The 25,565-nt window shown below is 41.1% G+C and overlaps 1 protein-coding gene across 1 annotated transcript in view; it reads left to right on the top strand.

Annotated features, from left to right (window-relative positions):
- Window positions 1-25,565, top strand: part of PKD1L3 (polycystic kidney disease 1-like 3) — a 50,547-nt gene that overhangs the window by 5,223 nt on the left and 19,759 nt on the right. Inside the window, 15 exon segments of the mRNA XM_006878873.1 lie at window positions 3,112-3,128; window positions 3,430-3,534; window positions 4,446-4,577; window positions 8,799-8,972; window positions 10,501-10,628; window positions 13,632-13,758; window positions 14,656-14,784; window positions 15,860-16,091; window positions 17,439-17,632; window positions 18,245-18,475; window positions 19,700-19,801; window positions 20,068-20,246; window positions 22,975-23,121; window positions 24,602-24,798; window positions 25,111-25,310. Of these exon segments, the coding sequence (XP_006878935.1) occupies window positions 3,112-3,128; window positions 3,430-3,534; window positions 4,446-4,577; window positions 8,799-8,972; window positions 10,501-10,628; window positions 13,632-13,758; window positions 14,656-14,784; window positions 15,860-16,091; window positions 17,439-17,632; window positions 18,245-18,475; window positions 19,700-19,801; window positions 20,068-20,246; window positions 22,975-23,121; window positions 24,602-24,798; window positions 25,111-25,310 (2,294 nt within the window).

The raw sequence follows: 25,565 nt of genomic DNA, 5'->3' as shown, positions 1-25,565 counted from the left end.
TGTATATATGACAGATAAAAGCATGGTTGTCTGTGGAGATACAGAGTTGCTACTTTTGTCTCAGTTACCAGTTGTTATGTGTGGGTATGCACTGACTCCTCATTGGCCATTCAGTGAGTTTTTAGAATGTAAATTTGAGCTCTGGTAGCCTAGTGTTAATGAGCTATGCTGCCAACCCAAAGGCACACATGCTTCTCCATGATAGAAAGAAGGACCGCCTTCTAAGCCTAAATAGTTTGTTATTTACTGCTGAGAACCTGTGAGTTGACGATGCAACTACTTACCCACTAGGCTACAGAGTTCCCTCTCATTAACATACATTGTTGTTGTGATATACCCTTGAGATGGAACTGGCTCATAGTTGGCTTTCTAATGTGTTTTCAAAGACAGAAAATCACATGGGAATAAGTTGCCTGTATTTCATCCTTGGAACAGCTGATGGATTCAAACCGCTTGTCTTTGGGCTGGCAGTGCAGCTCCTTGCCACTAAACCACGAGAACTCCCTCGTTACTCTATGTTGTTGCTGTTATGTACCATCAAACTGGGATCGATTCATAGCTGACTCCTGTGAAGCAGATGGTGGATTTGAACTATTTTAACAGCTCGATTCCTTATTACTAGGCCTCCAGAGCTCCCTCATGAATATATATAGTTTATCATTGACAACACACCACAAATGGAGAATAATTACAGCAGATCACAAAAACTGGAGGGCAGCCAGCCTATGCTGAGAATCAAAACCTGAGCAAGTTGACACACTTTCCCCCCACAATTATTAACGTTATTACAGAAATCAAAAGGCTCCAATGCATGTTGGTGGTAGGATACAATCACTCAAGACAGCTTCTAAACGGTGCTTGTGACACCTCAGCCTTCAGACTCCTGATTTTAGGCCGGTGTTACAAAGCTCTTAGTCCTGCCAAGCCTTCCAGCAAGTCTAGACAAAGGCTCATAGCCCTGGTTCTATAGGGTATCAGTCCAAGTTCAGCACTTTCTCCTCATTCTCGGCTGCAACTGCTGTTCTTCTGTAGGTTCAGCTGGTGCAAGAATATCTGGTCCTGAAGGGCACATACTGCATACCTGCGTCGTCTTTGCAGGTGGTGATAGTCCCCAAATCTGCCACTGAATCTGCTCAGTTTAGTGGCAAGACCAGCCAATCCCTGTGGAAAAATGTGGCAAAGAGAAGTAAAAGCAATAGCAATAATCTGGTGATTTTTTACAAATTATAATTTTCTGACAGTATCAGATATGTCCTCTGGTTTATTAATAAAGAGCTCCCCCTTTTGGTGAAATTATGAGGTAAATATTTTTGCAGTAATGTTTATATATTGGTGACTTCGTGATTGATTTTGATTTCCTGTTTCTTTTGCACATAGAGTCCTTGAATAGTAGGAGACAAGAGGGTCAGACAGTCATGATTTCTGGAATGTCATCTCCAGAATTCTAATTGGTCAGCACATTTGTTGACAGTGAGAAATGATCACCAGAATTTCCTGGATGAAAGTACTTGCACTGTTCTTCGCCAAGAATACAGACTCTTGAAGTACAATAGGAAAGACTCAGTTTCACCTCGACTCTTGCTTGAGCTTAATCTATTGCGGTTTCTTGTTCTCTTGGCTTGTTTGTTTCTGTGTAGGAGCTCCTCCTCATTCGGCCACCTGTCACCCTCCTGGCCATGATCATTCTGTAAGTACTTAATTCCACAATACATGTGTTAGAATCTTATTTTCTCTTTTATAATGGGATGTAGCCTTCCTGCCAGAATTCTGCTCTGTGTGAAAGAAAGCTCAGGGTATAATTTTATAATAAGGAAAAGAAAGTGTTTCAATGAAGATATTTAACTGATACAAGCTTATCTTTAGTTTCAATTTTTATGTAATAATAATTTTGTTGTTGTTTGTTCAATAATTCCTTGCTTCAGTCCTAAAAGTACTTGTGACATTTTATAAAAATGTCCATCCGTATACCTGTTGCCATCAAGTCAGGCCCTCCTCAGAGTGACCTTATAGGGTTTCCAAAGTTATAAATCTTTATGAAAACATACTGTCCTGTCTTTCTTCCATATTGTGACAGATTGGTTCAAACCACTGACAGTCAAATGCTTAATAACTGCACTACCAGGACTCCTTCAATAAAACATACAATCCAGTAAGATTTTAAAAGTGAAAGAAAATAAAGGTAGAAACTGTCTAATGTGTAAAGAATATCATCGACCTTCTTACCTTGACTTTCAGCATAGAACCCTTCTAATAGATGAATAGAGATATATATTTATGTTGTTCTTGTTGTTGTTATGTGCCATCGAGTTGTAGGCGACTCATAGCGACCCTATAAACGAAAGTCCTGGGCACCTGTATAACTTCCATCCTTTCTCCAGGGTCATAGGGCTTCCAGAGGCCAGCTATTATGAAAATGGATGCCACTCCTGCTTCCAAGCTTGTTTTAATAGGGGAGCCCCACCAAACACTGTCCACCATGGGTGACTGTTATCGAGTTTTGACTCATCAGTGTTCGGCTTCACAGCAACCACGAGTTACCCCTGTACAGCAAGTGGCCATACCAGGGTGACATGACCTAGAAGAATGTTTCACCGAAGACAACAATATATAATATATTTACATTTATTTAATGTTAACTGCAAAAATAACTTTTCCTAGAAATAGTAAGAACAGGAATGAAGTGAAAATCCCCAAGTCTGTATTTCCCAAAGTACATTATACAAGATAATAACCACTACTCCTGGGTGTTTTGCCAGGAGAGAAAAAAAAATATTAAGTTTTTTTTTTACCTTTGTTTCAAGCTCTCTGTACCTTTCAGACTCCCAAGTTGAACCTTCTCATCACTAACACCCTCTAGTCATCTCCAATCTTAACCTGATCATTTGTTCCCCACTGGTCTTCTGCTCCGTCCATTCCCAACAGAACAACAGCCAGACAGACTGATCCTCAAATTGCAAATGAAATCATGTCCTTGTCCCTCAAAGCCTCCATTGTCCTTCCATCTCATTTAAGGAAAATCGAGTCCCTCTCTCACCTGCCCCACCCCATCAAGAGCTTTCTGAGCTCCTCTCTTTCTCCCTTTGTGTTTCTAACCTGCCTGTCTGAAACCAGCCCAGCAGAGTGAAAAGGTGTGGAGAAAGGATGCATCCCGATGTACTCCTTTCTTGAATCTGAACCATCACTCTGTGTGGACACCGGCTTCTTGGTAAAGGTTTCTCATGAGCATGGTCAGGTGTTCTGGGATTCCCTTTCTTCTCTACGTTAGCTATAGTTTGTTGTGATCCATACCAGCAAATGCCTGTCCATAGTCAGTAAAACACAAACAGACATTCCTCTGATCCTCTCTACTTTGAGCTGCTCAATGACTATACCTTCAGTAGTGACCATCTAATGGGATCAGATTCACCCTTTACGTGTTTTATCCCTCAGTCCAAGATGCTGTGCAATTCCGAAAATCCGTTTCCTTTGGCGCCACCAAACGTGACACAGCAGGAAGTATCAGTCTCATCCATCCCTCCCAGCCAGCCTCCCCACGTGAGCTCAGAGCTCACCAGGCCCACATTTACAACACCTGCTGAAAAGACTCTGGAAGAAAGAACTTCAAGCTCAAAGGAGAACTCACCTCCAGATATCTCCACCGCCATCCTGCAAGCTTCATTTCACCACGCCCCTGCCCAGGTAAATACAGAAGATTGACGTCACACCTGGGCGGCTTTGTGACACTGAAATAAGTACTTTTACTCTCTCCTATTATTGCAGTGTTTCAAGAACAGACAACTAACAACGTCTGCCTTAAACCCTAATTTTTAAAAAAATTTTTTTTTTCATCCATGGAAAGCATCATTAGTCATTATTTGGGTCTTGTCTTACGTGAATTAAATTCATTTCTTTGATTTCCCAACAGTTTTCATAGCTTGGACTACATTAGCTTTTGAATGTGGAAGAATTTTCCATACTTCAAGGACTGCCTGGTGCAGACTGCTCTTGAATCTCATTAAATATTGACAAAATAAATGCATGCACATAGCACATAGAGATGTTATTTTGATAATGCCATAAAATACAAACATATGTTTATACCTCTTATTTCCAGGTTTAATACACTAACACTGAGACCAATCATTGTGTAATGTTATTCATTTTCTCTATGAAACAAGTGAAAATAAATTCTGCCAATTTGCTGAAAAGCTTCTGAAAGTTATAATGGACCACTGTGATCCTTCAAATGTAATAAAGGGTTAACTATAGTTAAAAGAACATCACGAGGAGGGGGAAGTGTTGGGGTGGAGGAGAGATCCTGTGTAAGGAGCAGTGATGAACTTTGTGGTAGACCACTGTAAAAAAAAAAAGAGAGAATTGCAAGAAATAATAATTGAAAAATGACAGGTGACTAAGGAGCTGTTATCTCACTTAAGTAACTTTGTCAAAACCTTTTGTTTCAATAGGTCACAGATGAAATAGTGAAGAACTTTAGCAGGGCAATTCATGGTTTGCAAACTCACAATGAATTGCAAAAGGCTTGTGAGGGCCTCCAGAAGCTGACCACCTTCATGCCAAAATTCTCCAAGCAAACTAAGGTATGGACAGGAAGATTGGGAAGCAACACTCAAGAAAGGGGAAGCCCGTAGAAACAAAATGTACGTGAATGAAGTGATGATGTAGACAAAAGAGTGTATAAAGCATAACGTAAATGAAAGAAACACTGTTTATGAACGATTGTATGCAAAGCAATGGAAAAAAGAAAAAAGGGAGAAAGAGGGAAAGGCAAGTAAAATTCGTAATCTTGAGACTCCACGCAGAGTGTAGCACTTTAAGAGTGTAGCTGTTTTGTGGAAACACCATTTAAATACTCAAACCACAAACTTAATGCTGTCCAATTGTATAGACTTAAGCACACCCTCCAGTGGTTTTTCAAAGATTATAAATAGTACTAGGGGAGATTCCCTATCTTTCTCTCACGGAGCAGATAGTGGATTTGAACGTCCTGCCTTTGGGCTGGCAGGGCAACTTCCTGTCCACTACACCACTAGAAGCATGTGTATTTGTACTAGGGAACTTTGTTGGTCTATTCCCTGGGGAATTGGAGCCTCTCTGGTGGTTCAAATCCATCAGTGGCTCTTTGGGAGAAAAATGGGCAGTCTCCTTCAAGAGCAGTTGATTGATACCCTCAGAAACCTAGTGCAAGGGAGCTCTGGTGGCCCAGTGGCAAGAACCTGCACTGCAATCCCAGAGGTATGCAGTTCAAATCCACCAGATGCTCTGCTGAAGAAGGAGGGGCAATCTCCTCCTGTACCAGTCAGATCCGATTTGATGGTACACACACAAAAAATAAAAATTAATTAAAAAAAAAAACAAAACACAAAACCCTAGTGCAGGGTCAGCTAAGAGTCAGTTCCGGCTGGACGGCAATGCGCCTGAGTTTTTATACAAATACATTTAAATCTAAAGAATGTGGATAAATGTATAATTCTTAATTCTATTCTCAGACACATTATGCTTATTTTTGTTCGTTTATGAGATTATTATCTTTCTGCTCCATATGATAGTAGAAATCATGAAAATGAAATAGATTCATTCTTTACCATAGAGTAAAACAGGCTGAAACATACCTCACAAGCCAGTACAGTACGCTCACCATGTCTTCATTTGTTAAAACCACATCTACCAGTGTTGTTTAGCTGGCTGGTGCAACTCCTGGGACCCCAGGTGTATTAAAGAAATAAAAGTTGCCGGGGATGATGCCATCTTCACAGCTAACGTGCTTGAACCCTTATTACTGTAAGGTCCCCAGGGAAGGACAGACCCAATTAAGACCAAGAAAGATGGTTTATTGAGGAGAAGCTGCCAGGCTGGCTCTAAAGCAGAAAACCAGCCTCCACTAAAAGTTAGAGAGGGGTTTTAATATTGCCTTTCAAAGAAATTGGAGAGGAGGATGTTCACAGGTTTGTTTTTGGTTTTTTTTACAAGATCAGCAGGTGGCCTGGGGTGTGAGATAACTATCCCTAGGAAAGGAGGTAGAGAAGCTTCACATCCTCAACAGAGAGAAACAGCTGCAGCTGCTGCTTCCTGTGTTTGGATCATCTCAGTGGCCATTCTAGGAGGGGAAGCAAGAGTAGTAGCCCCGCAGCCCTAATGGTTACTGCCACGTAATTATTCATTTCTCTTTCTGCTCTTGACACCTTAGTAAATTAAAATGGTAAGGCTAGTGGTAATTTTCATTCTTCCCCAATTTCTATTCTTTGTTACTCTGTAATAAGCATTTAAACACACTCTGCGTTAGTTTGCTTGCATATTTTAATTATAGAAATAAAAGGTGTTTGTTATTTGAAAATCAGAAGTGAAAAAGCAAAAGATCTCCTGCTCTTGGTCCTTTCACCAAGCTATTCCCCAGAAGTCATCACTGCCATTAGTTTGTTATAAATTAGTGCTATAAACAGTCCATATTTCTTTTTTTCTATAAAAACATAAGGGGGTAAGTAGGTATACAGGTTGATTCTGTTTTGTTAAAATTTCTTTTTATTTCCTCTTTTTTAGATAAGAATATTAAGGAAATGGATCCTCCTTTTTAAGTATAATCTAGATACATATATGTTGTCATGAGTTGCAGGCGACTCGACAGCGCATAACAACAACATGTACATCTATCATCCATTTTTATGTTGTTGTTATGTGCTGTTGAGTTGCTTGTGATTTATAACAAGCCTGTGTACAACAGCTCTGGACCCTGATATATCCTATGGCAATTTTCTGTTTCTAACACACCTACCCTCATTATCCCTGAATCAATCAATCACCACTTGAAGACATCTTTTCTTTTTCTGTCATCTAACTCTCTGAAGCATAACAAGTAATTAAGAAGACCATGGCCTGGATTAAGCGTACCTTTGTATCTAGGCTGGCATCGTTGTTCTTCATCACTCTGGAGAGGTCCATGACAGCAGATTTTTGAAATGCAGTTTATTGTTTGATTTCCTGAATGCTGGGCCAAGAAGGCTGATTGTGGTGCCAGTCAAGCTGTACTTGCTAACAACCTCAATCTCTTCACCATCTATTATGGTGCTGCCAATTGACCCAGTGGTGAGAATCTTTGTCATCTTGATGTAGTCTTCAATCCGTATTGAAGACTACAGTCCTTTACCTTTTGCAGCAAGTGCTCCAGGTCATCTCATCTGCATATCATGGGTTGCTGGTGAGTCTTCCTCCAATCTTGATGCCACACTCCTCCTCATAAAGCCCTGCTTCCCGAATGATCTATTCTGCATACAGTTTGAAAAGGTATGAGGACAGAATGCATCCCTGACATACTCATTTCTTGATTTTGAACCATGAAGAGTTGCGTTGCTCTGTTCTGAGCACTGCTTCTTGGTCCAAGTATAGGTTTCATATAAGCACCATCAAGTGTTCTGAGATTCCCATTTTCCTCAAGGTTAGCCACAATTTATTGTCATCCACACAGTCAAATGCCTTTGCATAGTCAATGAAACACAGATAGACATTCTTCTGATACCCTCTGCTTTGTGCCTAGATCCATCTGACATTGGCAATAATGTCCCTAGTGCCACGACCTCTTCTAAACCCAACCTGTATTTCTGGTAGTTCTCTGTCAATGTACTGTTCAAGTCTTTTCTGGAAAATCTTTAGCAGAATTTTGCTAATGTATGATATTAGTGACATTGTTCAATAATTTCCACACTCTGTTGAGTCACCTTCTTTTTTGAATGGGAATAAATATGGACCTCTTCCAGTCAGTTGGCCAAGTAGTTGTCCTCCAGATTTCTTGACACAACTTGGTGAATTACTCTTTCAAAACAAAAATGGCAATATCTACAGTAGATCGGGAGCTCTGGTGACCCAAAAGCTATGACTGCCAGCTAAACTTACCAGCCACTGAAAGGGAACGGGTCATGTGATTTACAATGTCAGAAACCCAATGGAGGTCAGTTATGAGTAAGTACTGACTAGACAGTAGTGACTTTGAGGGTGGGTTTTTTTCCCAAGTCAGTGAATAGTAAGTAAATAATTTTACTAGTCTATTTTTTTTAATTTTTATTTTATTTTTTTTTTTGTGTTTGTGTGTGTGTGTACCGTCAAATCAGATCTGACAGGTACAGGAGGAGATTGTCCCTCCTTCCCCAGCAGAGCATCTGGTGGATTCGAACCGTGCACCTCTGGGATTGCAGTGCAGCTTCTTGCCACTAGGCCACCAGAGCTCCCCTTACTAGTCTGCTTTTATTTGTCTGATTTTTATTAGAACAACCAGCAGAAATAATTTGTGTTTTCAATTTCATTTCAAATTTCTCCTTCATCTCTAATTCAAATCTTTCTTGACTGATTGAGGCCTTAAAAACAAAACAACCGTGTACTCAGCCTGTCATTCATCGTTATTTTCCACCTATCTATCCAATAATCTGGTGTTGTTTCTTTAGAACAGTATATAATACAAATCTTCCCTGTATGTAACAGGAAATATTTTCCTTTTTTTCCCAAATTATAATACAGATTTTTAGGGGGAGAAAATGTAGAACTGTGTTTGTATTTTGGACTCCATGTGGTAAGGAATTGAGCTGCCAACCCAAAGGTATTGTGGTTTGAACCCACCACCTGCGCCATGGGAGAAAGATGGACAGTCTCCTCCCATGCCATTTCAAGCCTCTGAAAACCTGCTGGAGGGTCAACTATGGGTCGGTCACATCTCAACAGTACAGAACGACAATAACAATAAGTAAAACTCATAATAAGTATAAAACCGTTAACCCAGAACACGAAAGAGGCGTGTGTTTCCTTTCTGATTTTTCTAGATCATTGTCATCGATTCCCTTGTCTTCCTGAGTAAGCGGCTACAGAATATTCCGCTTCCTGACAGCTTCCTGCACGCGGAAGATTCTGTGACCGTCAGCCTCTTCAATTCCCTCAACAATGTAATTAAAGCTGGTGATGCAGGTCAGGAGAGGTCCAACTTTGATGACGAACAGGTAGGTGCAGTTTATACAACTGGCCAACTCTGGAAACTCTTGAATCTTGAGCCGTCCAGGCATCACCCCCTTTCCCTGGACTGACTTCCACAGAGAATCCAGATGAAGTGTTCATGCTGAAGAAATCACCCTGCCGTGCCTTCTCCGACTTTGCAGGAAATCAAGGCTGCCAACCAGTGGGAAGGGTTTACTAAAGTGCTGACGCATAACAGACACTCAGTAAATCATATTTGGTACTCAGTCACATGGAAACGTGCTCCACATCATTAGCCACTTAAGGAAATGGACATCAGAACCATGCTGATGGTCTAGTGGTAAAGAATCGGCCTGGTAATACCAAAGGCACGAGGCTCGAGCTCACCAGATACTTTCTAGAAGGATGAGCAGTCTCATCCTGTGTGATTTAAACCCCTGGAGAGTGAGCAATAAGTCAGTTAGACTTGATGGCAAACAAACGGAAAAAACACCATGCTGAGGGATTACTTCATACCCACTTGTTAGTTGTTCTCAAAATAACAGACAACAGCAAGTATTGGTGACCATGGGGAAAAACTTGAGCCCTTAAAAATTGTTGGTAGGAAAAAAAAAATTGTTGGTAGGAACATAAAATGATATAGCCACTTTGGAATGTAATTTAGTAGTTCCTCACAATACTAAAAATTCAATTACCATGTCATTTAGCAATCCCATTCTTTGATGTATTGCCAGGATAACTGAAGACATTTCTTCATTCAGATTTATAAACTCAAATTCAAAGTGACTTTACTAAAATAGCTAAAAAGTGAAAAAGTGGAAACACATATTCATGTTTAAATTGTGTGTTCATCTAATGGAACATTACTCAACAACAAAAAGAATTAAGTAATGATATATGCTCAAACATAAATGAACCCTGAAAACATCATGCTTAGTAAGAGAAGCCTGTCACAACAGCACACATATTGTATGAGTTCATCTGTATGAAATGTATTCAGAAGATACAAGTCCATAGAGATGGAAAATTAGACCAGTGTGTGCCCAGGGCTAAGGGAAGAGATGGGGGAATGGAGAGTGACTGCTAACAGGTACAGGTTTATCTTTAGGATGCTAAAAATGTTCTAAAGTTAGATTGTAGTGGTGGTCATACAACTCTGTGATGATACTAAAAAAACAGAAAAATTGGCTTGTTCTCTAACTGGATAAATTGTAAAAGTGAATTTCTTCACTATAAGCTGTTAAAGCATGCCTACACACACACACACACACACACACACACACACACACACACACACACACACAGAGAACACGTCTACATCAGTTACATCTTGACCTGTCCAAGAAGGCTGGCCTTCTTGGTTGATAAAGAGAATAAAGAATTTTTAGCAGATTGCAAGGACTTTCTATGGCGTTTCAAGATATTTTACAAAGACTATCACCTTTTGGTAAACTGCTTTCATTATCCGCTGCCTTTCCAGGCCCTCAAAACCATTATCTCTTTAGCATATTGTTCTGAGACTACAACTCATGTGGTATGTTCCTTTAAATGCAGGTAAAAAACATGCTGGAAATGTCCTTTCAGGCTCTTGGGGAGATCCAGAAAGCATTTATACAGCAAAATTCATCTTCTGAGTCTTCACTGACTTTGACCTCTTCTGTTGCTACTCTGATGCTGAGCAGGTAACAGTAAAAGCATTACTGCAAAATTGTGGCTCTGCTGCCTAATGCTGAAAAAACACTGGAGACGGGGCAGGATGGGAATACTGGTGTCTCCTATATAGAACATAAATTGTGTGAGAAGAGATTGTACGTCTTTCTCCCTCGGAGCAGCTAGTGGATTCAAACAAACCACATGTTTTTGAGTTGGCAGCACAACCCCTTACCCACTAGGTATCATGGCGACCCTGTGTACAACAGCCCTTAAACCCTGCTCTGTCCTGTACCAATTTTATTATCTCTGACACAAGCACCCCTATCACCCCAGTCACCGAATCAATCCATCTCATCCAGGGTCTTCCTCTCTTGTGCGGTCCTTCTATCCTCCCTCGCATGATGTCCCTCTCCAAGGACTGGTCCCACCTTGGAACATGCCCAAAGTATGTCAGACGGAGCTTCACAATCCTTGCCTCCAAGCAGCAGCCCGGCTTCACCCTCTCCAGGACGAACCTGTTAGTCTTCTTTAATTGTTCATTGCAAAGGGAACAAGGGGAGAGAATTTCATTTCAGATTTTATTTTATTATTATTAACAATATGTCAATAAAACCTACACTAGTTTAACAGTTTCTGTACCATTTAGTAATACCAGTTACATTCTTCACATTGTCTAACCATTCTCATTTCTTGGACAGCTCTATGTGTTTTGGCTTCAATTTTCCCAGCTCCAAAGGACATGCTCTGTCTGCTTCAAGTGTGTTGCATCACACCTAAACTTTATCTCATTAATACAATGAACATAACATCATTATAAGGAGCTCTAGTGGTTTAGTGGCAAGAAGCTGCACTGCAGTTCTGAAGGTGCATGGTTTGAATCCACCAGTCGCTCCGCAGGAGAAGGATGGGCAGTCTCCTCCCAGGCAATTTACTGTCTCTGAAAACCCATTGGAAGGTCAGCTGTGGGTCAGTTCCAACTCTACACTACACAGCAACACCACCACAGCGTTGATAACCTAATAACTTAATCCTGCCTCATTAATCAGAAGCAGAGTTGAAAATTTACCTCATATCACATGTTGTTGTTGTTGTTATTAAGTGCGATCAAGTTCCCTGTGACTTACAACAACCCTATGTACATACTTTTCCTGAATCCAAAGAGATGATGATGTGGTTTGTTTCCTTTGTTCTGTTGATTTGATGTGCTCTGTCAATTGATAATTTTAAACCACCCTTGCATTCCTGGAATAAATTCCACTTGATCATGTTGTAGGGTTCTTTTCATATTCTCTTGTATTCTGTAAACTAGTATTTTATTGGGAATTTTTTAATTTTTTTTTTTTATTTTGTGTGCGTGTACCGTCAAATCAGATCTGACTGGTACAGGAGGATATTGCGCCTCCTTCTCCGGCAGAGCGTCTGGTGGATTCGAACCGAGTTCCTCTGGGATTGCAGTGCAACTTCTTGCCACTAGGCCACCAGAGCTCCCCTTATTGGGAATTTTTACATCTATATTCATAAATTATATTGCCTTGTGGTTGTTTTTCTTAAAATTCTATTTTATTATTATTTTGTGTATGTGTACCGTCAAATCAGATCTGACTGGTACAGGAGGAGATTGCTCCTCCTTCTCCAGCAGAGCATCTGGCGGATTCAAACCACGTACTTCTGGGATTGCAGTGCAGCTTCTTGCCACTAGGGCACCAGAGAGAGCTCCCTTTGCCTTGTGGTTTTTTCTTGTATCTTTTCCTGTTTGGGGTATCTGGGTTATGTTTGTTTTACGGAATGAATTGGAAATTATTTTTTATTTCTCTTTTGGAAGAGTTTAAATAGAATTAGTGTCTACTCTAAATCCATGGTAGAATTCCTTAGTGAAGTTATCAGGTTCAAAATTATTTTTGTTGTTGGGAAATGTTTATTACTTAAGCTATTTTCATATTTAGAGATCTATTAAGACTTTCTATTTTCTCTAGAATAAATTTTGATGGGTTATGTGTTGCCAAAAAAAAACAAACAAAAAAAAACACAAAACCAGCAACAAAAAAACAAACCTTTTCATGAACTCTCAAGAATAAACCCTTGGACAAGTGGCGGGCCCTGCATTCATGAAGACCTTGGTTATCACTGCCCTGTCTTAGCCTGTGCACCAATAAATTGAACTTCTGGCTCTCAAAAAAAAAAAAATAAATAAACTAATCTATCTTGAAGGAAGTTCAACCAGATTGCTCCTCAGAGGCAAAGAAGGTGAAACTTCAGCTCACAAACTTTGGGCCTGCTGTCAGGAGGGGCCGGTCTGGGAAATGACATCATGCTGGGAAAGATGGCGGGTCCATGAAAGGAATGAAGACTCTCAATAAAATTGATTGACAGTGAGTGCAGCATTGGGTTTATGTGGCAGAGATGAGGGTGGCACAGTATAGGATAAGGTTCAGATCTGTTGTTTGTAAGGTTTCTGTGAATCGCAGTTGACTTGACAGCACCAACCAACGACATGTATTCTAATAATTTGTCCGTTTCATTTTGTTCATCACCTTCTGTCATAATTGTCTTTATTTTTCTTGGGTCAATTGTGATGTTCTGTCTGTGCTTTTGTATTCTAATTATTTGCAAATTTTTGCTTTTAGTCTGGTGAAAAGTATCACTTTTATTGATTTTTACGAAGAGCCAACTTCTGTGTTTAACAATTTATTCTATTGGTTTTCTGTTCTCAGTTCTATTTATCTCTGCTCTGATCTTGGTTATTTCCCTTTTTCAGACAGGCTTTAGCAACCCTGATAGTCCAACAGTTAAAATGCTTAGTTCGTAAGTAGAAGGCTGACACTGAACCCATGCATGGCGGGAAGCGAAGGCAGTTTATTTCAGGAAGCCAGAGAGGGCAGTTCCACTGTCCACTAGGGTCACTATGAGGCAGAATCGACGCAACAGCAATGGGAATGGATCGGTGCAGCCTTCAGATTTAGGCTTCACTTTAGGTTTTTTATCTTAGAGAACATATAAAAAATCTGTTTGTATTTAAAATTCTCTCCCAGTAGCCAAAACATATCAACTTTGCCTCTGAGCTCTTTCACTGTGGGAGACCCTGCACCTGTGAGGCTGGGCTTTCCGTCTGCTTCAGCTCTGGAGGAGCTCTTGGATAAACACCCGGGAGTTAACGTCCAGGTGAGTGGGACGCTCTCATCAGAATGAAACGGGGATGTTGGTGGCCAGACGGGCATTTGGATAAAAGGAATGCTTCGTGAAATGTCAGCTGACCAGACCAAGGGAAGTAACTTGTGTGCCATTCATTTCTATTTCACGCTGAGAAGCACACCAGCCTCTTAAAAATGACTCGTGAGAGAGGTTGGGCGCATTAAAACTGTGTTGTGACACGGAAGGATGACAACTTGGTTTCTTCTAGAATTTTCACTTATTCACACAGAGCCAGAAATAGCCGAATAGTCGACTCAATATACCAGCCTAGTTACAGAACTATTACATGTCTTTCAAGGATTTCCTGTTAACATCATTGCCTTACCCTGGAGAGAAGAATATTTTCTAGTAAAATAGAATTCCCAGGTATTAACATTGCTGTTGCTATTCTTGTTAAATGCCTTAAAGTCAGTTCCAACTAATAGATAAATGTCGGGTATAAGAAAGCAAACACTAGCCAATCCCACCCCATCCTGCGGTCATTGTTGGGCTTGACCCAACACTAGCCAATCCCACCCCATCCTATGGTTATTTTGGGGCTTGACCCACTGTTGTAGCCATGGTGCCAATTTTCAGCCTCATTGAGGGTCTTTCTCTTTTTCACTGACCTTTCACTTTGGCAAGTCTGATGGTCAGAAGTATGTATTTTTAATTGATTAATATCTTTAAATATATATATATATATGTATTCATTATCTGACTGTTTCTCATTTGATGTTACAATGGGAAAATATTACTTGAGATATTAGCTGGAGGACAATATCAACGTTTACTTTTACTTGTGATATCAAGTATTTATCACCCTTTGGGGGACCATTTATAGATGTGTTGTCCATTGATGTAGCTGTAATTTTTCTTTGTCTCTAGATAACAGCACTAGCTTTCAACCCCTTCAAGAATTTTGATGACAAGAACATTGTTGGAAGCATTGGGAGCGTGTTACTAAGCTCTAATCACAAACTGCTTGAAGTCCATGATTTAAAGGAAGAAATTGAGGTATGTTTTGGTTTAGGGGAGTAAAACAGAAGAGAGTGTGAATTCCCAGAGAACACAGTGGAAAGAGGCAGAACTTGAAGGAAATAATTTTATTGTTATAGCAATGCCACTATTTTGTTATTAGTTTATACTTAGAAAATTTTATAAAGAGATATCCTCTACCAGGGGAGCTCTGGTGGCCTAGTGGCAAGGAGCTGCAACTACAATTCCAGAGGCGCACGGTTCGAATCCACCAGATGCTCTGCCGGGAAAGGAGGGGCAGTCTCCTCCTGTACCAGTCAGATCTGATTTGATGGTACACTCACACAAAAACAATAAAATAAAAAAAGAGAGATATCCTCTACCGTTAAGAAAGAGTATTTTATGTCTAGACCAGTCCTCCTTAGAAAGTCATGATCTTTTCAGTTGCTTCAATATGGACCTGAAAGTTGGACAGTGAATAAGGAAAATCAAAGAACTGATGCCTTTGAATTGTGGTTTTGGAGAATGGTACTGAATATACCATGGACTGTCAAAAAGAACAAGCAGGTCTGTCTGGAAGAAGTCCAGTCAGAGTGCTCCTCAGAGGCCACAACAGCTGATCTTCCACAGGGTTTTCAGAGGCTATAAATCATACATCTTTCTTCCGGCTCGACAGTATAATTCCTTGCTCATTAGACCACTAGAGCTAGCCCCTTAAAGGCAAGGATGTTGAAATTTTCTCTCACTTACTTAAGGGTATCTTTTCAGGAGAGGCCAGACCTTGAAGAAAGACATGCTGGGAAAGATAGAGGGTCTGTGAAAGAGAGAAAGACCCTTGATGAAGTGGATTAACACAGCGACAACCACAGTGGAACTGAGCAGGGCAGAAATTATGTGGATGGGAAGGGCAGGGCAGAGTTCACATTTGTTACCCAGAGAGTTGCTCTTAGTCGAAATCAACTCACTAGCACCTAAGAACATGTTGCCTATTAATATTTAAAGAGGAAGACCTAGGAAATTTCAGTCCATGATAAACTGTTAACACTGTAAAGAAGATCAAACGGCATCAAGCGGTGCTCATCTGAATTGATTCATCAGTTATCTCTTTTCCTAGATCATACTGTGGAGAAATGCCAGCGTGGAAATCCATCCCACCAGCCTCAACCTGAGCGTAGACCGTTTTGTGATCACAGTGAACGTCACGTCCCAGGAAAAATCCCTGCTTGTGAGCGTAGAACCTGAAAGCCCTCTTTTAATCACACTCTACCTGGGCTTCCAGTATCAGCCGAACCACACTCATTTCCACCAGAGCATTACTCTTCCAAAGAATTGGGTGCAGCAGAAAGGTACGACCTCAAAAGGCGCTTGCTTGTTTCTATTTTAAGATGACCAGCTTCCTGTGCAGTTATAAGAAGTAATACAAAGAAATTCTGTATACTCTTTACCCAGTTTGTCCATAGTAATTATGTTGTATAACTAACACTATCACAACTAGATTATTTTCAAAATCCACTAACCTTATTTAGTTTTCACCAGTGTAACATGGACTCATATCTGTGTGTGCATGCAGTTCTTTGTAAACTTAACACATATGTACATTCGTGTGACCATGGAATATATTTTACAAAATGATGACTTACAGGTTGGACAGAAGAGGAAAGAACAAATAAAGGAAAATGTTAATTGTAGATCATAGCTGGAGATGATACGAGTGTTCGTGATGAAACTCTTTAAGCATTCCTCTATGATTGGAAATTTCTAATAACAAAATGTGGAGGTAAATAATCAAAATGGATAAAGTATAGTAAGAACACCCTTTGTGAAAATACCCTTGTGTTGAAAGAACATTTTCCTGCCTCTAGCCTATCACGGAACTGAGGACTTTTCTTTTCTCCTGTCAGGAGAAACACCCAGGGCTGCAGTTCTCTTGGCTGGGCTACAGTGACAGAGTTTAGTCTCCATTAACCAACAGGCCTTTTCCCAAGTCAGATGAGGCAGTCAGTCCTCTTGCTAATCTTGACCTTCACCTCGCATCACTGAGAACTGGAAGGACCATGGAGAGAGCCTTTGGTCCAGACTTCTGGTTTTACAGATGAGAAAGCTGAGGCCTTTCGCCCCTTGCTGGCAAAGCCAGGCTTACCATGGTGACTGACGTGGCTGTTCAGGGCTCTTTATCTTCATAGCCTCACTTCATCCTTGGGTTTCTTTTGTTATGAAGGCCTTCTTTCTACAGATTTAGATGCATGATTACTTCATAGTTCTAAAACGAATACTTCATTCTAACTTATTGGACTTAAGAGTTCATATGTAGAAAGAATATGCTTTATTTATTCAAACAGGAATAATTCAGAGCCCTGGACTAATGTCCTGTGTCATTTTCTTTTGAAGTAATTTGTGACTCTAGGCTTCTAATCTTCTTTTTAAAAGAAAATACGATCACAGACCCTTCAGAATAAAAGCTTGGTGGCACATAGTCAAGCATTAAACTAAAGCTTGGAGGGTTGAACCCACCGGCACCTGCATGGAAGGAAGACATGGCAGTCAGCTCCTGTTATGGTGCACAGCCTTGGAAATGCTGTGCGCAGCTCTGCTCCATCCTGTAGCGTTGCTGTGAGTTCTAGCTGACTTGATAGCAGTGAGTTTTAGGGTCCGGAAGGAAGGCTCTCAGGACTAACTCTCTGTTTTGTTCTGAGATGAGGAATACACCTGGGTGCTGACTTCCGAGAGTCTGCAGTATGGAGCGGGCACTTACTACATATCAGCTGTGCTGAACAAGAGCAAGGAGGAAGCCCAGCGGACGCCTATCCTGTTCTCAATCCTGACTGCTGCCACTCAGTGTTATTTCTGGGACAGCTACAACAGGACATGGAGGAGCAGCGGGTGCCAGGTGAGAAGCCACGACTTAGGCTTTGCCGTACCCACCGGCACTGAATCAGTTCTCACTCCCGGCCACCCCCCATGAGGTTTCCGAAGCTGTAAATCTTTACCGGGAAGAGGTTGCCCAGCAACTGGTGGCTGATTTGAACAGCTGACCTTTTGGTTAGTAGCCAACGCGTAATGCTAAAGGCACTTTCCCTAAGACATGCTTTTTTTATTCTTCTGACAGTCCATGGGATATTCAGTCATTTTCTCCAGCAACGTAATTTAAGGGCATTGATTCTTCTGTCATCCTTATTCACTGTCCAACTTCCGGTGCAGAGGAAAAAAAAAACACATTGCCGCACACTTTTAAATTGATGACCATGCTTAGAAACATTTTTTTTAGTGTGTTACTGTCATTTGTGGCAACGTGTTAAAAGAGCTTTGCTTGAATCAGGAAGCAGCCTCAGCCGGTACCACCACCAGGGCTCCTTTCAGCTTTATCCTATGCTGCCAGTTGTCTCCATGTTGCTGACACAGTTTACACTGTTCTTTCCCACCTCCAGAGTCCCTTCATTGACATCTGCCCCTTCTTTTGTGCTCTATTCCATTAAACTCAGCATCTTGATTCTAATTCCAGGTTGGGCCGCAGAGCACACTTTGGAGGACGCAGTGTCTCTGTGACCACTTGACCTACTTCGGCAGCGACTTCTTGATTGTGCCCAGGACAGTGAATGTTGAAGACACAATCAAACTGTTTCTTCGTGTGACCAACAACCCAGTAGGGGTATCGCTGCTGGCCAGTGTTTTGGGATTCTATATGATTGTAGCTGTGTGGGCTTGGAAAAAGGATCAAGCAGATAAACGGAAGGTGAGGAGAATGGCTGTAACACGTGTTGTGCGTATATGGAATATGTTGGGGAGGGAAACCACTTTTATGAGAAGAGACAATACTCTAGTATTAGATAGTATAAAATCCCAAGTGAAGTTTTCTTAAATTTCTCTTTATGTCTACTGTCTAGCAGTCTAAATATATAACTCTGTCTTCATTTTTTAATGTCTTTATGACCCTCATGTGACACATCTAAGATTAGGAGTGCACCATAAGAAAACACTTCCAAAACTTAACTAAAAGCAAATTAAAAGTTTATCACTTCATACATTGGAGACAAAAGTTATGTGTAAGTCAAATTATAATTTCATGAAGCTGCAAGAAACCCATAAAGATATTGGAGGGAGGTGTTTAAAAAAGTAAACCAACAACCAGAGAAATCCTTAGATGATAACATCTCCATTTCTCTTTTTTTAACATAAAAAATGTTTTTTTCATTGTTGCACATTTTATTCCTTCACCCCAACCCTCCCTGCAAATGTGCCCCTTGTACATTTCTTTTTTTATTATATTTGTGGGGTGTGTGTGTGTGTGTGGTGTGTGTGTGTGTGTGTGTGTGTACATACTGTCAAATCGGATCTGACTGATACAGGAGGAGATTGTCCCTCCTTCTCCAGCAAAGTATCTGGTGGATTCGAACTGCACACTTCTTGCCACTAGGCTACCAGAGCTCCCTCCCTTGTACATTTCTGATCTATGTATTTTTTTTTTCTTTCTCTCTTCTGTTTTCTTACACCTGGAAATTTGATAATACATAGTGTTCATCTCTTTGTTGCCATCAGTGGAGAGATGTCAGAGTTAATAAATAAAAATGCAGGGCACCCAGTTATATCTGAATCTCAAGTAAATCAAGGATACAGTTTTAGTACAAATACATCCCAATTGACGTAGGGTTTATGTGAGGTTGACATTTAATTGGGTGCTCTGGGTTTTATCTGGTAACCTTCCTGAGGTTGGGAGGGAGGTGGAAGGGCTAAGGGCCAGTCGAGTCGTTTCTGAGTGTTTCATATAGAGGCCTTCAGCCCTGAGAGCTTCAGCTGTCATTTCTCCCTTTCATCACTTAAGTGAGATCTTTGTTTGCCTGAAAACTACACCTCACTAAGTGTTTCCTGTTGGGTGCCGTATCTGCAATACTGATTCCTCCTGTTCTTGAACTGAAGGAATCACACCAAGTGGAGTCACTTTGTTGTTCTGCTCTTGCAGGTGAAGGTCACTGTCCTGGCTGATAACGATCCCAGCTCTCAATTCGGCTACCTCATTCAGGTCCACACTGGCTATCGGAGAAGGGCCGCTACAACAGCCAAGGTTAGTAAGATACGTGTTCTTCACACATGGTTCTGGGTTATCTGCGACAAGAAATGCACTCTTACTTGGTCATGTCTAGGTCATCAATGCTCTTTGAAAAGGCCCTCAGAGATTGAGATTTCCAAGTTGTAAATTGTCCATCTGAAGGACCTTGTACATGTAGCCAAAATTCTAAACATTTCATTCAAGTACAGTTTCCTGTATCATCACCCTTCTCCTGAGAATCATGTTAGACCTTACTAGATTTTCTTTCTTTGTCATCTGAGGTGGTTATCACCCTGTATGGCTCAGAGGGGCGGAGCGAGCCACATCACCTGTGTGACCCTCAGAAGGTCGTCTTTGAGCAAGGGGGGCTGGACGTCTTCCTGCTCACCACGCCATCCTCCCTCGGCGAGCTGCACAGCCTTCGACTCTGGCATGACAATTCTGGCAGCAGCCCCTCTTGGTAAGAACTTGTGTCGTGCCCACATGGTGCTCCTTCTTTGCAAGAGTAAATGTAAAAATCCACCATATATTTATTGACTGTGCTCAGGAGAAGTGAAGAGCATAAGATAATGGCAAGAATAGAATGGCATGTGGGCGGGCCTGGGGAGTTGGTTAACCAGTTGTCATGGACAGAGTTAGAGTGCACCGAACCTCACATATGCTAGGTCCAGATGACCGGCCCCTTACTCCGGAAATTCGGGGGTGGGGGTGAAGCAGATGATGAAATTGAAGGATAAAGATTGTTGTTTTATTGGGTTTCAGCAAAAAGAATGAATGAAAGATCTAAGTCTCAGGCGTTTGGAAGAATCAGTTGCCAAGTGTTGTCCACCTGAAAGGAAGTATGTCTGCCTAAAATTAGCAAAATAAGGCAACTCCCTCAGGCAGGCGACGCCACCAACACCTCGGCCAGTAGAGCCTGGTAGGCAGGTGCTGGCTGCTCCCACTCTGGTCAGGTCTCGGCAGAACAGCATGCACTGTGCTTCTAGTTTTATTTATACAAGTGAATAAAGGACTTTCACACTTGAGAAGATGTTCAGCATCGTTATGCAAATTAAAACCACGGTAAGATACCACTTAACACCCACAAGAATGGCCCACATAAGAAATACTGACAGAGCCAAGCTTGAGTGGGGATGGGAAGCAATTAGAATTCTCACACACAACTGGTGGGAGTGTAAACTTACACACCTATGTCACTTCAGCTTTTCTCACCCCTTATTGTCACTGGTTTATAACATTCCTAATCTTATGGATGTTGTTGTTGTGTACCACCGAGTCAGAACTGACCCATAGCTGACCCTCCAAGTGGGTTTTCAGGTGCAGTTAATCACACTGGAGGAGATTGCCCATCCTTCTTCTGCAATCTTACAGATAGTCTTTAAATATTCCTTTTTTGAGCTTGGCAGTGACTTCATGCTTCTCCGAGAGCTTATATTTGAATCCTCAGCATAGGATAGTACAAGACCAAGGTTTTATAGAACTCAATATTTTATAGTTAACAACTATATTTACTATTGTAATAAAGAATGCTTATTACAATTCTTAGAGTTGTAACTTCTAGAGCTTCATATAGACATGGTATCAAGTTTCTTTTAAAGACTAAGTCGTCCTTTGTTTTCTCTTTTGTAATTATAAAGTAATATATGCTGAATGCAAGAATCTTTGAAAACACAGTTACCTTCCATTAAAATACAATATTCCAGAAATTTTCTTTCTTAACCTATAATGGGAGCTCTGGTGGCCTAGTGGCAAGAAGCTGGGCTGCAATCCTGAAGGGACAAGGTTTGAGGCCACCAGCTGTTCCATGGGAGGATGGGCAATCTCCTCCTGTGAGTTCAGCTGCTTTTGAAAACCTGTTGGAGGGTCAGCTTTTGGTTGGTTCAGACTCCAAGGTATACAACAACAGCATATAATGAATTTGGTCTTCTGTTTTATCTATGAAGCATAGGGAATGTTAGAGTTTTCTAATACCTGTATTAGATTCTCATCTTTTTCTCATATTTGAAGGAATAAGAGAATAAAATATACACTAGAAACATAAAAAGACCATGACTAACTTTTCACTGGTCAGAAAATGAATACTTTTTTATTTTGTTGTATTTTTCTTTTATTTTACTATGTTTTTAAAGTAAGTTGTAAGAATACATGGTGCTTTTTTAGTATATGGATTTGCAATATGGATTTCTGGATTTTCTTTGATGAGTGAGAATAAGAATTCTAAAACTTTCTGCATTGGAATATCAATGATTGCTGTTGGAAGTTTTCTTTTTGTCATCACTACTATGCCAGGCTTTTACTACTATTAGAAATTAGAAGAATTGCTACATCTCAATGTGGAAGTAGATTGAAGGCACGAGAACGACCAGAGTGAAGTTGGGTTGAAGCAGTGGAAACGCAGGCAGCCACCACCTCACCATCAGCTTTATTGAACCTGGATGCCATTGAATCTTTGGTGTTTAAAAACCCTCTTAAGCATTTTTAAGTGAAAATATACTTGGAATTTTAAAAGGAAATTAAAAAAAAGTATATGACGCATTGTTATGTGCCCTTGAGTCAGGACCAACTCATAGCTGACCCTCCAGAGCTTCCTCAGAGGCCATTAGTCATTCAGGAGGAGGCTTCCTATCTTTCTCCTGCAAAGCAGTTGGTGGATTAGAACCACCTGCCCTCTGGATGGCAGCCCAACTGCTTACCACTAGGCCACCAGAGTGCCCTATGCATTAGATAGCTTTAAAATACCATGTAGTCACCTTTGGTTTTAGAGACTGCTTCAATAAGAAAGTCTCCAAAAATGTTTTCATTTTGGGAAGTCTGTAATTGCTAATTTCAACCAAAACAAGAATTTTGACTAGATAAATGATTTAATGACAATTCAACGTAGTCCCTAGGAGGGAAGCACTGTAAAAATGAAGGCGTTAGTTAATTCACTGTTCATGATGTGAATTCAAATAGGCTAAGCAATTAGAAATCTGAGAGGACAAGTTTCTATGTGAAGAAATTAGGTGATAAATGATTTTGGTTAGAAGAAGAAGAAATCTCCGAGCATCTATAGATACCACTGGGAAATCAAGGCAAAACCTCAGTCCCAAGTATGTGAAGTGTCATTAGTAGAAACATTAGGTTAATATTTTTATTAATATTCTTGACTGGTGCCTACTGCTCTAATGGGATTATCCATTTCACTGTAGGTACGTGAGCCAAGTCATTGTAAGTGACATGGTGGTTCAGAGGAAGTGGCATTTCCTGTGCAATTGCTGGCTGGCTGTGGACCTAGGGGAGTGTGAGCGTGACCGGATCTTCACGCCTGTCTCAAAGAGAGAGCTCTTTTCCTTTAGGTACTTTTGAAGAAGTGCTATTAAGAGTGACTATTAACCTGTGCCATCTTGATCAATATATTTCTTCTACTCGATACCTTTTTTCCCTGTCAAATTTGTTGAATCGATGATGCCAAGAGTTTTTCTTTTCTCCTGTAGGAAGTAAGGAGACTGTGAGAAGTCCAGTGTTATGTCCTCTTGAAAGTTATTAAGTTTATTTAAAATGCCTAAGAAGGTAGAGCTTTACCCTCATTTATCTGTATAGTTAGGCTACAAAAAAAACCAGGTTGTTTTACAAAGTGAACAATAAGCAAGGAGGAAGCCTCTAAGCATGGACCCTCAAAGCTGCTGTACCCCCAGACCCATGTGCTTTGGGCCCCACTGTTCTTCAGGATAAAAAAAAATAATTTCTTCACAACTGGACCAATAAGCCATACCATGACTAATGGCGAAGAAATTGGCGTGTTGAAGGATTTTGTTTTACTTGACTCCACAGTCAGTGTGCATGGCGGCGGCAGTCGAGAACTCAGTATTTTTTTTATTTTTATTTTTTCAGTGATTTAGTCATTGCAAATACTTCTTTTTTTATTATTATATAGCATTTCATATGGAAATTGGTACTTCAGTTCAAACTCTGGCTCCACCACTTACTCTATGTAACTTGGGTGGGTTATCCAGATTCTCTGGAGAACTCAGTATCGTGTGCTGGGTTAATCTGCAGAGGGCCTCTTTAAAGAGCCAGGATGTCACAGTGCACTGAGATGGGCCTCACCTGAGCCGTGGTGGTTTCCACTGCCTCACAAGCTTGCAGCAACTGGACATAAAAAGGGAAGGCTGAGGAAGAAGTTATGTCTTTGATTTAATATGTTGTCAAGGAATTCAGAATATATCTTGGGATTTCGAGAACAACAAAGGAACCTATTTTGGCAGAAGTGCAGCCAGAATACTCTTTGGAAGCAAGAATGGCGAGATTTCATCTCATACACTTTGAACATATCAGGTGGGACCGATTCCTGAAGAAAGACATCATGCTTCATAAAGTAGGGGGGAAAGCGCCCTGAAAACACAAACCCTTCAGTTAGATTGATATTGACATAGTGGCTGTAACAGTGAACTCAGACATAAGTACGACTGTGAGATAGTTGGTGGAGGATCAGTACTTTATTCTGCTGTTTGTAGAGTTGATGTGAGTTGCAACCAACCCAGCAGCACCTCTAAACAGCTAGGCTAAAACAGCACTATTTAACTTTAAACTCTCATATAATACAAATTATCTTTATTATAAAAACCTCTTTATTCTAAAATAACGAAAGAAAAATGCACGTTCTTTGAAAGTTGTGGAGGCCTTTAAAGATTACTCCTGTCCACGCCCTTTGACTAGAGGTGATCGCTAGCAGATGATAGGTTTCCGGGCAGCGAGCCTGTGGGCGGAGGGCTTCTTCGTCCAAGGCCCCTGCACAGTGAAATCTCCTGTCTCTTCCCTACGTGTGTCTCTCTTCAGACACCTGTTTTCCTCCATGATTGTGGAAAAGTTCACGCAGGATCATCTGTGGCTCTCGGTGATAACACGGCACCCCTGGAGCCAGTTCACCAGAGTCGAGCGGCTGTCGTGCTGCACGGCCCTGCTTCTCAGCAGCATGCTCGTCAACGTCATGTTCTGGAAGAGGAATGGCACCACGGCCACGAGAGACGCGCAGGGTGAGGACGGGCCCCGCTGTGCGTCTGCTCCGAGGATACAGTCCTCTCGCTGTGCTCTGCTCTCCTCACTCCCCAGGGTAGAAATAGAATCACACCTCCACTTGAACTTCCCTGCCCTGATATTAGCACCTTCCTGTTTCATTCGCTAATCAATGAAGCAACCTTAGGGACATATCAGGATATTTACTTCCATGATTGTTTCCTACCTTTAGATAAATTGCCAGACAGCTGCAACCTGGGAAAGAAATGAACTGACAGTTTTAGTTGTTGCTACTCAAGGTTGATGTTACCCTTTTTTGAACTTTTTTCCAGTGGATACATTTATTGTAACCTGGTCTGAAATACTTATCAGCATCCAAACAGCTGTCATCCTTTTCCCGATCAATCTTATAATTGGACATCTCTTCTCACTGATTCAAACAGAGGACCCTCCGCCTCTCTTTCCCTCCATCCAGACACTCTGCCCCTCAGACGGTGCCTCTGAGCGTCTCTCTGTCGCAAAGGTAGTTGAGGTAAGTTTGGTATCAAATTTTACATGTCAGTTACATGTTCCTTTTCCCTTTGTAGTAGAAAGAGCAAAGGAAAGGACTTCATGGAAGGCTTTCAGGGTCCTTAACCCACCAATCATTCCACAAGAGAAAGATTACAGCCTTGGGAACCCTTGGGGGCAGCTTCTCCCTAGGCTGCAGGGTCACTGAGTCCTGGTGGCACAGAGAGGCTCTGGTGATGTGTCGAGTTGCTGCAGGGTCACTGAGTCCTGGTGGCAC

This window comes from Elephantulus edwardii, unplaced genomic scaffold (assembly GCF_000299155.1).
Source record: "Elephantulus edwardii isolate Elephantulus edwardi_28Jun2011 unplaced genomic scaffold, EleEdw1.0 scaffold00001, whole genome shotgun sequence".
NCBI classification, from domain to species: Eukaryota; Metazoa; Chordata; class Mammalia; order Macroscelidea; family Macroscelididae; genus Elephantulus; species Elephantulus edwardii.
The sequence above is the reverse complement of the archived record's forward strand: the minus strand, read 5'-3'. Positions and strand labels throughout refer to the sequence as shown.